The sequence below is a fragment of the Pan troglodytes genome, chromosome 13, assembly GCF_028858775.2.
Source record: "Pan troglodytes isolate AG18354 chromosome 13, NHGRI_mPanTro3-v2.0_pri, whole genome shotgun sequence".
NCBI lineage: Eukaryota > Metazoa > Chordata > Mammalia > Primates > Hominidae > Pan > Pan troglodytes.
In genome coordinates, this window is record NC_072411.2 from 135,115,468 (window position 1) to 135,128,326 (window position 12,859).

The 12,859-nt window shown below is 46.4% G+C and overlaps 1 protein-coding gene across 2 annotated transcripts in view; it reads right to left on the reverse strand.

The window, feature by feature from the left end:
• NGEF (neuronal guanine nucleotide exchange factor) overlaps window positions 1-12,859 on the reverse strand; it is a 130,397-nt gene that overhangs the window by 28,679 nt on the left and 88,859 nt on the right. For both annotated transcript variants that reach the window (XM_016950725.3, XM_516157.7), the window contains one exon: window positions 7,113-7,414. In XM_016950725.3, the coding sequence (XP_016806214.1) occupies window positions 7,113-7,414 (302 nt within the window). The remainder of the gene's footprint in view (window positions 1-7,112; window positions 7,415-12,859) is intronic.

The following is a 12,859-nucleotide window of genomic DNA, read 5'->3' on the forward strand; positions in this document are numbered from 1 at the left end:
CCACTTGGTATGCTGCGGATTCATTTTCAGTCACTTCAAAATATTTATAACTCTCCTTGCAACTTCCTCCTTGACCCAGGGAATATTGAGAAGTGTGTTAATTTCCAAGTGTTTGGAGATTTTCTGTTATCTTTGTTACCGATTTCTAGTGTAATTCCATTAGGGTCAGAGAACATACTTTCTATGACTTCAATTCTTTTCAATGTGTTAAGGAGAGTTATGCTTTACCTTGGTGACAGCTCTATTTGCACTTGAAAACAATGTGTAATCTGTTACTGTTGGGTAGAGTGTTCTAGGAATGTTTATTAGTTCCTTTGGGTTGATGGTGGCCGATTCTTCCATAACCTTACAGATTTTATGTCTCCCAGTTCTACTGATTACTGAGAGAACAGTGTCCTTGACTGTATATTGACTATATTTATATATACAGACTCTTCTATTATTATTGTGGATTAAAATAATTTTGTAGCCAGGCACGGTGACTCACGCCTGTAATCCCAGCACTTTGGGAGGCCTGAGGCGGGTGATCACAAGGTCAGGAGATTGAGATCATCCTGGCTAACACAGTGAAACCCTGTCTCTACTAAAAACACAAAAAATTAGCTGGGCGTGGTGGCACGTGCCTGTAATCCCAGTTACTTGGGAGGCTGAGGCAGGAGAATCACTTGAACCTGGGAGGCAGAGGTTGCAGTGAGCCGAGATCCTGCCACTGCACTCCAGCCTGGGCAACAGAGTCAGACTCCATCTCAAAAAATAAAAGTAAAATAAAATAAAATAATTTTGTATGTGTTTGTACCCTAATTTTCAGATTTGGTTATCAATATTATACTGTGTTCAGATAATTTGTGTATTTCTCTCTTTTCCATGCTTTAGACTAGGGGTCAGCAAACTACAGCCCATGGGCTGGCCACTTGTATTTGTAAATAAAGTTTTACTGGAACACAGCCACACTCATTCCTTTACACAGTGTCTATAGCTGCTGTCACACCACAACGACAGAGCTGGGTAGTTCTGACAGACAGTATGGTCTACAAAGCCTAACACATTTATTATCTGGCCCTTTAACAGAAAGTTTGATGATCTCTGCTCTAGACTTACGCTGATCAATACAGTAGCAACATGTGGCTAAACTGATGTTTGTTTAAACCAGGTGGAATTAAACATTCAGTTTCTTAGTTGCACTGACCAGTTTCAAATGCTCGGTAGCCACACGGAGCTAGGGACTATTGGAGACATGATGTAGAACATTCCATCATTGCCAGGCATGGTGCCTCACACCTGTCTCAGCACTTTGGGAGGCTGAGGCAGGGAGATCACTTGAGCTCAGGAGCTTGAGACCAGCCTGGCCAACATGGTGAAACCCTATCTCTACCAAAAATAGAAAAATTAGCCTTGTGTAGTGGTGTACACCTGTAGTCTCAGCCACTTGGGAGGCTGAGACACGAGAATCGCTTGAACCCAGGAGGCTAAGGTTACAGCGAACCAAGATTGTGCCACTGCACTCCAGCCTGGGTGACAGAGTGAGACTGTCTCAAAAAATATAATAATAAAATACAAAAGAACATTTCTGGCCAGGTGCAGTGGCTCACGCCTGTAATCCCAGCACTTTGGGAGGCTGAGGTGGGTGGATCACGAGGTCAGGAGTTCAAGACCAGCCTGACCAACATGGTGAAACCCTGTCTCTACTAAAAATACAAAAATTACCTGGGCGTGGTGGTGCACGCCTGTAATCCCAGCTACTCCGGAGGCTGAGGCCGAAGAATCGCTTGAGCCTGGGAGGCAGAGGCTGCAGCAAGCCGAGATTGTGCCACTGCTCTCCAGCCTGGGCAACAGAGCAAGACTCCATCTCCAAAAAAAAAAAAAAAAAAGAACATTTTCATCAAGGCAGGGAATTCCACCAGACGGCTCTGCTGCAGGCCAGCCTAAGTAACCCCAGACCCTCCTGGCTCTCCTGGGATTTGAACAGGAGTCCTCCGGGTGCCACATCTTTCCTGTAGGTGATTTTCTGGGGTTACTGGTATATTTTTGTGTATTTAAAATTTTTACTTTTGATTCCATTGGCAGTAGCTTATATTTTCCTAGAAAATCATTAATCTGTTTTTTCTAATCATTCATCTTATCAAGACTTTTGCATAGTATCTTCTTGGATCTCTGTCCTCTCTGTTCTCCTTAGGAGTGTTTGTTGTGTGTTTTCCCCTAATGTCTCAAGCTGGCATCTCAGAAGTTCATTTAATTTTGTATTTATCTCTTTCAATTCTTTCTATTCTTTGGAATTTGGTGTGCATTTTACACACACACTGCATCTCAAATGGATTCATTACATGTTGTGTTCAGCAGCCACGTGTGGCTGGTGGCTGCCATAGCGGGCAGGGCAGCTCTAGAGAGTATAAAGTTCAGTACAAATCTTTTCAACCAACCTAATTATTTTTTTCTGATTCCCCATCTCCCTGCTCTGTCCCACTCCTGTAGGATAGTGGAGTGCGCGTGGCAATGTCTCCTCTTGTTTCTGACAGATTCTGCTCTATTTATTTATTTATTTTTTCTGAGGTGGAGTCTCACTGTTGCCAGGCTGGAGTGCAGTGGCACGATCTTGGTTCACTGCAACCTCTGACTCCCAGGTTCAAGCGATTCTCCTGCCTCAGCCTCCCAAGTAGCTGGGACTACAGGCGCCCACCACCACGCCCAGCTAATTTTTGTATTTTTAGTAGAGACGGGGTTTCACCATGTTGACCAGGCTGGTCTCGAACTCCCGACCTCAGGTGATCTACCTGCCTTGGCCTCCCAAAGTGCTAGGATTACAGGCAAGAGCCTCTGTGCCCTGCCTTCTGCTCTATCTTTTTGTCTAGTTCATAACAGTTCCCAGCTATTACCTTTTCACTGTAAAGTGTACCTCTTGGGAACAGCCTTTCTAATCGTAAGACACAACATTCGAAGATTAGGTTTAAATAAATGAAAGTACTGAAAGATTTGCTATCAAAATGGAAAAAGGATTTTTATCCAAAAAGAAGATGCCATGGACCAAGTGAGAGGGCACATAAGCCCTTGATAATGTCAGCTTTTTGCCACGCACTGTCTTCAGCTCCTTATCTGTGTTATTTATTCAATCTGCACAAGCCTGAGAGGTAGGTACTAGGATTTCCATCTTACAGATAAGGCACAGAGAAGTTAAGTAATTTGCCTAAGGTCACACAGCTAAGAAGTAGCGGAGCTGAGAAACCTAGGCAGTTGGGCACCAGTGGCTGTGCATAAATTGTGTCCCTTATATTATCGTGCAGGAGAGAACATTTGAAAATCTTAAAAAAAAGAATTAATATGCAGAAGGTACGAAAAGCTGCTACAAATCAAGAAGATAAATGTAAAGAACCCAATAGAAAAGGGGGAAAAGATAAGAACAGGCATTGATAGATAAAGAAATGGAAACAGGCAATAAACATGTGAAAAGATGCTCAAATTTACAAGTCATCAAGAACGGGCAGGGTAAGACAAGATACAATGTTTCACCCAACAGGTTAGAAGTTTGACAGCAGGGCTAGGGAGGGTGAGTGCAAATGGCCGCTCTTGCACTGCTGGTAGCAATGTGACACTTGTACTGCCTTTTTGAATGGCAATTGGGCAGAGTCAATCACCATTTAAAATGCACTTCATTCGGGACCAGCAGTTCCACTTCCAGGCTACAGCTGGTCTCAGACGCGCACAGAGATGTTCGCACACACAAACTCTCCTGAGCAACCTCCACTCAACCCACTGGCTGAATACCCCATACTCTCTGCTACCCGCCAGGCTGTGCAAGGATCCACCAGGCGCTCAGGGCAGAGGCCACCTGCCCGCCTCTCTCCCCATCTGGTGAGGATGCACCCACTGTCACTTGCATTCCTCGAACTTATTCAAGCCAGTACCTGTGATGCAGTTGTATCATTTAATGATAAAAACCAATGAATTCTCAGTGGAAAGGGAATTGTTTTTATGAAAACTGAGCTGAAAGCTCTGAAGAGTCCAGGGAAGGCAAGTTGCTAAAAACCATCACCAAAACCAAGCTGCTACTGAATGGGCTGAAATTAAAAGAAGTGGAAAACACTGTAAAAATCTATAAGGATTTTGCCCTTAGTCTGCATAGGTGTCTAAACTCCAAAATTAGATGGTGTATTATGGCTGTGTCTAACCAGGAGAGAGAAAGTAGATAAAGCTGGTCCTCCAGTGAAAACCTATGATCCAAGAAATGGGCTGGACACATTTGCATTGTTTGTATTTTTTTAAACAATGAAAGTGCATAGAGGAGTTACGTATTTAATTGTAAAACTTTTCTTTTTCTTTTTTTTTTTTCTGAGATGGAGTCTTGCACTGTCGCCTGGGCTGGAGTGCAACGGTGAGATCTTGGCTCACTGAAACCTCTGCCTCCCGGGTTCAAGTGATTCTCCTGTCTCAGCCTCCCGAGTAGCTGGGATTACAGGGACCCGCCACCACGCCTGGCTAATTTTTTGTATGTTTAGTAGATAAATAAGATGACAAAACAAGATGACTCTGTTCACTTGGGTAATTTTTCTTGCCCTGAAGTCTACTCTGTCTGATAATATAATGGGTTTAGATTTCTAATCAATTGGATAATTTCTGTTTTTATTTTTATTTTCTGAGACAGAGTCTTGCTCTGTCACCCAGGCCGGAGGGCAGTGGCACCATCTCGGCACACTGCAACCTCCACCTCCTGGGTTCAAAGATTCTCCTGCCTCAGCCTCCTGAGTAGCTGGGACTACAGGCACCCGACACTATACCCGGCTAATTAATTATTTTACTTATTTATTTATTTATTTGAGACACAGCCTCACTCTGTGGCCCAGGCTGGGGTGCAGTTGCACGATCTTGGCTCACTGCAACCTCTGCCTCCTGGGTTCAAGGGATTCTCCTGCCTCAGCCTCCTGAGTAGAGTAGCTGGGACTACAGGCGGGCGCCACCACACCCAGCTAATTTTGTATTTTTAGTAAATACGGGGTTTCACCACATTTGCCAGGCTGGTCTCGAACTCCTGACCTTAAGTGATCCACCCACCTCGGCCTCCCAAAGTGCTGAGATTACAGGCATGAGCCACTGTGCCTGGCTTACCCGGCTAATTTTTGTATTTTTGTAGAGATGTGGTTTTGCCATGTTGGCCAGAGTGGTCTTGAACTCCTGACCTCAGGTGATCTGCCCACCCCGGCCTCCCAAAGTGCTGGGATTACAGGTGTGAGCCACCACACCGAGCCTCAATTGAAGAATTTCTGTCTTTTAATGGAGGAGTGTAAGCCGTTTGCATTATTGTAACGGATTTGTTTGCTGTTAAATTTGCCACTAATTTGGTGCTGTTTGTTTTTCATGCTTCTTCACTGTTTGCTCTCCATTTATGACAAGGGCCCTTTCTCTGCTTTTAGCTTTGCTTATGTTGTAAAAGGTTTCTAACATGTGTTTAAGTTCTACTAGGATTTATTTCTAAGTTTTTTTTTTTTTTTTTGAGACGGAGTCTTGATTTGTCACCCAGGCTGGAGTGCAGTGGCGTGCTCTTGGCTCACTGCAACCTCCTGAGTTCAAGCGATTCTCCTACCTCAGCCTCCCGAGTAGCTGGGATTACAGGCGCCTGCCACAGTGCCCAGCTAACTTTTGTATTTTTAGTAGAGACTGGGTTTCACCATCTTGGCCAGGCTGGTCTCGAACTCCTGACCTCGTGATCCACCAGCCTCGGCCTCCCAAAGTGCTGGGATTACAGGCGTGAGCCACCGCACCCAGTCTTATTTCTAAGTTTTACATCAGAAGTTTTATTAAAAAATAAATAAATGTAGCCATTTACAAATCACTGCTCACAAGTTAGGAAGGATGTCAAAGTCTAAACATTTTCCATACTCTACTGGGCACAACACCCAGGTGAAGCCTAGGTGGCCCTTCAAAAATCCACTTTCATGAAGCCTTCCCTAGTAGCAACTCCATTCATCGCAAAACCCAAGTCTCAGGTATATGATGCTGGTCAGGAACAAGTCACAGTTTGGGTCATTAATAGTGTATACAGGCTACTGTTTCAAGTTTTAAATAAACAAGAGCAAATGTTTCCGTAGAATCTAGCACAGGAATATCGGGGAGTAGGGAAAGGCAGGACTTTTGGAACCACAGCTGCCACAAGAAACAAGGACAAGGATGGGCTTGGACAAGCGCGAGGAATGCAGGTGAGGGCGGTGGGGGTGAGACGGAGCGGAAGAGGACACAAATGATGGAACTGGGTGGACAAAGTGCTTATTAAAAACCAAATCTCTTCTTTTTTTTTCCCTTCTGTACCTACTTTTTAAATTTCACAATTAACACAAACTTGCATATTCACAATTTCTCTCCACCATTCTTCCTGTTTACTCCTGACCATACGCTTGTTTCTCTATACCACAAATTTTCCCTTAGTACTCAAATAATCTTTGTTCCACTAAAACAAACACTTAAATTTCTTATTCATTTGTTACTGGTTTTAACTGATTATTTCTCCCTCCTAGCAACAAACCATCAAGCAACTTAATGATTTTGCCTCAGCCTAATTGATAGTCACTGAAGTCTACCTGAACCATCAAATGAAGGGGCCAGAGACACGAATCCCAGATTTCTGCAGCATTTCAGGAGCAGATGGGCAAGCTGAGGGACTTCCTTCAGAGACCCCATTCATCCGAAGTTCAGACAGCCCCAAAAGAAAGTGGTGGGATAAGATCGTGAATGCAAAGAGATATGGCAGACCTCCGCCAACCACAGATAACTGGAGCTATGGCATAGTCACAGTGAGCTCAGCATTGCCTCGTGCCGTGGCATTCACGCGTGACGGAAATACACAATGATGATAACGAAGGGTGGAAAAACTGCGATCCTACTATCTCATCAGACAGCAATGCTTCAGACGCTCAATGTTGGGGGTGAGCTGTCCTAGAAGGTAGCTGGGTGTCTCTTGCTGCCTGTGAAACCATGTTTATTTTTCTGCATGTTCTAGATGGGCAACCCTGCCAGCGATTCCTCTGGTGAACCAGCCAGGGAACCTCACCCCCCAGAGGAAGCCTCACCCCCAGCAGTGAGGGCCACCCCGGTGTGCTGTGGGGGAGCCCCCGCCCCTTGGCGCCTGTTACCTCCTGCAGCTTAATCTCCTCGGGCTGTAGGATCTCAAGCACCCCGCTGCTCCGGATCTCGGGAAGATCCTGCCAGAGGTTGAACCTTGAGTGGGGGTTACTGAGCAGGCAGATCTGGGGCAGAGTCTTCCTCTCTGGTGGGCTGGCCGGCTCCTCCTCCTCCTCCTCTTCCTCTTCCTCCTCCGGGGTGTCCTCACTGGCCGGGGACCCATTGGTATTGTCTTCTATTTCTGCATCCTGTTGCCTCCTGGTTTCGATTTCTTGGAGAGTCGATTTATCTCGGTATTCCTGATACAGGAGCCCTGAAATCAAAGAGTTGTAAAAAAGAAAAGGAAAAGATCTCAGATGACAATCATTAGAAATCCCTAAGTCAAGGCTTCATGTTCTTATCAAGGGTGGCTGCTGTGTCCAGGAATACACAGTGCAAGCCAGCCCTGCACCCATCTCAGCGGCAGGCTCCAGGCCACGGGATACACTGCCATCATCCTCATTTCTTGGGAAAGACCAGCATGCTTATGTTTTTCCCCAAAACATAAAGAAATGCCCGAATGGACTCAAAATCCAATATATGCTTTCCCCACACACACTTGGCAAACAAGAACCTAGAACCTGATGCACCCACCACCAAGTTGATGGGAATGTCCCAACTGTGTCTCATTATCCCAGCAGGGTAATTTCCATAGCCCTCAACGTTTCAATATTCAAACTCAGGAATATTCATTTGTGCAGTGGGAGTAGCTATAAATTCTCATTTTGAAGGAAAAATCAGCATTTCATCAATCTTATGATTTAAAAAGGGAAACATTCCCTTTTTGCTTTCACAGTTGCAGACTTCACTGACCAACTGTACTTGCAATGAATGCTTTCCAGTCTCTTAGGCGATTTGGGGGCGCAGCTGAATCAGCGCAAATGTAGCACCTCCAAAGGGATAACCCCATTTCTGATGTCCTGGCCTTGGGACACAGGGACTTCCTCTCTGCACAGGCAGCCATGTTGGGGTTGGGGGGTTGCCGTGGCTGGGCGGGATGGTGCCACAGAGGCAGGAGTCTAGCCCAAGGGCAAGGGCTAGACAGAGCAAACACACTCTGTTCTACATTTTATTGTTTTAAAATTTATTTTGAGATTGGGCCTCACTCTGTCACCCAGGCTGGACGGCAGTGGTGCAATCATAGCTCACTGCAGCCTCCATCTCCTGGGCTCCAGTGATTCCCCTGCCTCAGCTTCCTGAGTGGCTAGGACTACAGGTGTGTGTCACCATGGCCGGCTAGTTTTTCCTCTTTTTTTTTTTTTTTTTTTTTTGTAGAGATGAGGACTTGCTATTTTACCCAGGCTGGTCTTGAATTCCTGGCCTCAAGCCTCAATTCCTGGTCTTGAATACCTCTCCCTTCAGCCTCCCCAGTGCTGGGATTACAGACGTGAACCCCTGTGCCTGGTCCTGTCTGCATTTGACAAGCATGGACTGGGAGAAACGGGCTGCAGCAGCTCCCTGGGAGAGTCAGGACGGAGGCTTGCACTGAAGGACTGGGAAGGGGATGAAGCCAAGTGCCTGATTCGGGGACAGTTACAAGATAGAATAACATTCAGGTGACCAGTGGGGCAGCAGAGACCAGAGGCCCCACTGGAGGAGATGAGGGTCCGGCTGAGGGTGGCGTTGGGGTGGGGTGGATCGAGATGTACCCAGGCACCCAGGTGGAGGCCTCATGAGCAGCAGGATGTCCTGGTCTAGCACTTGGGATAGTGGCCGAGGCCCCTTGATATGTCTAACTATGAGACAAAGATGATTCCCAGAAAGTTGCAATAAGGATAAATATACCACTTGACAAGCACTTGCTCTTACAACGCAGTACAACTGTTAGCTATTATTCCTTCTTTATCTAATTGTTAAACATATCTAAACTGTAGAAAAAGGAAGAAAAGAAAAACAGACCACCTTCAAAATCCTGAATGAGGCTGGAGAAATTATATTCATGAACAGGAAGCTAGTAAGGCCGCCCTATGGATTAAATGACTTGGTTTCCATGCTCTGTAACTCCAAATTACAAAGCCTTTCTGCCAAGGTAACCAGAGCATCCACTTCAGCAAGCTTAGAGCCCGTGCTTTCCCAGTGATGCAACCCAGCCGGATACAACATGGAGTTGATTCGACAAAGGAATAAAAAAGAAAATCCAACTCTAAGCTAAATGCAACCCTGACTGAAGATCTATAAAGACAGGTCCGACGTCACCACCTCCACCCGTTCAATAACGAGCATAAGGTAGGCCGACTGTTGCGACGTCAAGCTATCACCACCCTATGATTCTGACACTGCACTGCGGTTACAGAGGTTTAAAGAAACCAAGTTTCACAGGTTGACTTGGATTCACTTTTCAAAGCATAGTGCAGTGTCTCCTACATAATAGGTACTCAACTACTTGTTGAACACCTTTTAAAAATGCAGTTTCCAAGGCTGGGTGTGGTGGTTCACGCCTGTAATCCTAGCACTTTGGGAGGCTGAGGCAGGTGGATCACTTGAGGTCAGGAGTTCGAGACCAACCTGGCCAACATGGCCAAACTCCACCTCTACTAAAAATACAAAAATTAGCCGGGTATGGTGGCGGATGCCTATAATCCCAGCTACTCAGGAGGCTGAGGCAGGAGAATAGCTTGAACCTGGGGGGCGGAGGTTGCAATGAGCTGAGATCGCGCCACTTCACTCTAGCCTGGGCGAAACAGCGAAACTCCATCTCAGAAAAAAAAACAAAAAACAAACAACAACAACAACAACAACAACAAAAAAGCAGTTTCCAAGCTTCACAAAAGTGTCTCACTTGGCGTATTTTTGAAGGCTCAAAAATATGTCTTATGTGTGCTATAGTCGGCAAATCACGGGTGAATACTATCTTGAACATCTCACTGTGATACATATGCTGAAAAGAGACAAAAATATCAGCATTGTGGGTAGCTGGGTTGAAAAGAATAGTTCTGAAGTCACCCCATGGCAGACGCAATTGACTGCCTCTCCTGCACCCCCTCATGCCCCTCTCCCCGGTTGGCAGGGGAGGGCTTCTGTTTGAGTATTGACCCATTCTATGCTCAGAGAAGTGAGTGAAGGTTGACTGATCAAAACCTACCACAAGGCCCGGTGCAGTGGCTCACGCCTGTAATCCCAGCACTTTGGGAGGCCGAGGCGGGCAGATCACTTGAGGTCAGGAGTTTGAGACCAGCCTGGGCAACATGGGGAAATCCTGTCTCTACTAAAAATACAAAATTAGCCAGGTGTGGTAGCAGGTGCCTGTAATCCCAGCTACTCGGGAGGATGAGGCAGGAGAATCACTTGAACCCAGAGGGTGGAGGTTGCAATGAGCCAAGATTGTGCCATTTCACACCAGCTTGGGTGAAAAAGCAAAAACCTACCACGATAGTTCCTTGCCCCTTGCTAGTAGTGGGTTAGACGCAGGCACAAGGCATAGCCTGGCTGCAGTGGTGTGAGTGCTGGTGTCCCCCCAGATTCGTATGTTGGAACCTAATACCCAATGTGAGAGTTTTAAGAGGTGGAGCCTTTGAAAAGTGACTAAGACATGAGGGCACTGCCTCCGTGAGAGGGATTCATGCCTTCCCTTATAAAAGAGGTGGAAAGGGCCGGGCACAGTGGCTCATGCCTGTAATCCCAGCACTTTGGGAGGCTAAGGTGGGTGGATCACCTGAGGTCAGGAGTTTGAGACCAGCCTGGCCAACATGGTGAAACCCCATCTCTACTAAAAATACAAAAATTAGCTGGGTGTGTTGGCAGGCACCTGTAATCCCAGCTACTCAGGAAGCTGAGGTAGGAGAATCGCTTGAACCCGGGAGGGGGAGGCTGCAGTGAGCCGAGATTGCGCCACTGCACTCCAGTCTGGGTGACAGAGTCAGGCTCCATCCCCAAAATAAATAAATAAATAAATAAATAAATAAATAAATAAATTTTTAAAAAGCCATAGAAGGCAGCTGCCTGGCCCCTTCCGTCCTGTGAGGATGCACCAAAGGATGCACCATCTTTGAAGCAGAGATAGCCAGCCCTCAGCAGACGCTGAATCTGTTGGCACCGTGATCTTGGACTTCCCAACCTCCAGAACTGTAAGAAATAAACTTCTATTGTTTATAAGCCATCCAGTACATGGTATCTTGTTACAGCAACTGAACGGATTAAGATACTGGCCAAGGAGAGTAAGGGCACATCTTCTAAAGGCTTGCCAAAAAGCTGTCCCTCCCCAACAGACACCTGAAGACAAACTGCCCTTCCTGTTTCACACATAGCTCCCTGAGGATGTGATGCCTGGAGCTATGGCAGCCATCTTGTAACACAAGGCCCACCTGGAGGAGGCAAAGCAGCCAGGTGACTGTTTGGCTGAATGAACCAACTCTGGAACTTCCTACCTTTAGACTCATTAACTGAGATGAGACACTTTTGTTGTTTAAGTTCACTTTTTGTTAGATATTCTGTTACCTGCAGCCAAAGACTATCAATACAAGTAAACTTAGAGTCTTCTTAAAACTTCATACTTTTTTCTGGGGTATTTAGAATACAAATTTAGACACCAGTGTTTCTGGAGTTACTGTGTTACACAGTTACCTGATACAGTGTGTAACCATTTCTCATAACCTTTCATTTTTATTTGCCTTAAATTCAGATTACAAAACGAATAAGTTTTCTTTACCTGATGAACTATATTAACATATTAAATTTCTGTAGTCAATGTACTGTCAATAGATCAGGCTTTCCTATTTTATATATTGTACATTTATTTAGTCGGCACAACTTTAAATGGAAATAAACTTTACCTGTAAAGGCTTGCACTTGCAATTACCTCCAAGTGGAACTGGCAGGCTCCACTTGGAGCCTTCATCCTGCTTTCCTTCCCCCTTAATCATCTTAGGAAGCTGCCATCCTTTCCTAACACTTGGCAAAGAATTGCTGAACTCACAGAGCTGAAGGCAGCTGGGCTGCTGCAGGGATCCGCTTAGCACAGACCTCAAGTCTATGACAGGTGAGAAGAGGGCGGGGACAGCCCTGGGCTGTCAGTCAACACTCTGTTGAGCTACTATGGGTCAGGCCCAGGAGCCAGGAAAAGACATTCACCAGGACACCAGCAGACGCCTGCAGGGGGTAGCAGGAGGAAAGACTCAGAACATCAGATGCCCTGCTGCTTCCCAGATGAGCACAGTGACGCCCCAAACGACCAGGCAGTAGAGCTCGGGACCCTGCCAGCCGGCTTCGGACTTCTGCCACCGGCCCAGCAGGTTCAGCCGTCTCCAAGAAAGACAGCTCCACACACCCACAGTGCAGAAGGGAGGCACGATCTCCTCCCCAACCTGGATGTCTTTCCTGGTCGTGACACTGATCTTAGCCAAAGAGGAGCCCTTTCAAGAGGGTGGAGGTCAAAGTCTCCAGCGTATGCTAAGTCAGATGTGGCAGCGTGGCAGAGCTGGGAGAAAGGGGTTGTCAGGGGCCTTTGTTTTAAAATAAGGATTTTCTAATTGGCATCAGTTTCAGATCAGCCCCTCTCCATTCCCCCAGCAAACAAAGGGAAAAGCCACCACCACCACCACCACCCAGCCTGACACGTGGAGGGGGCCCACTGGGAACAAAATTCCGGAGTCAGCGCGGCTTAACAGCATGCAGTGTGCGCTCCACCCCCTCAGCTTCGCAAGGGCTCAGCTCCTCTCCGGGCTCAGTTTAGAAAGATCCCTGCCAGGGAACAGTGGGCTGCCCGGGAAAGGTCTCCCAAGCA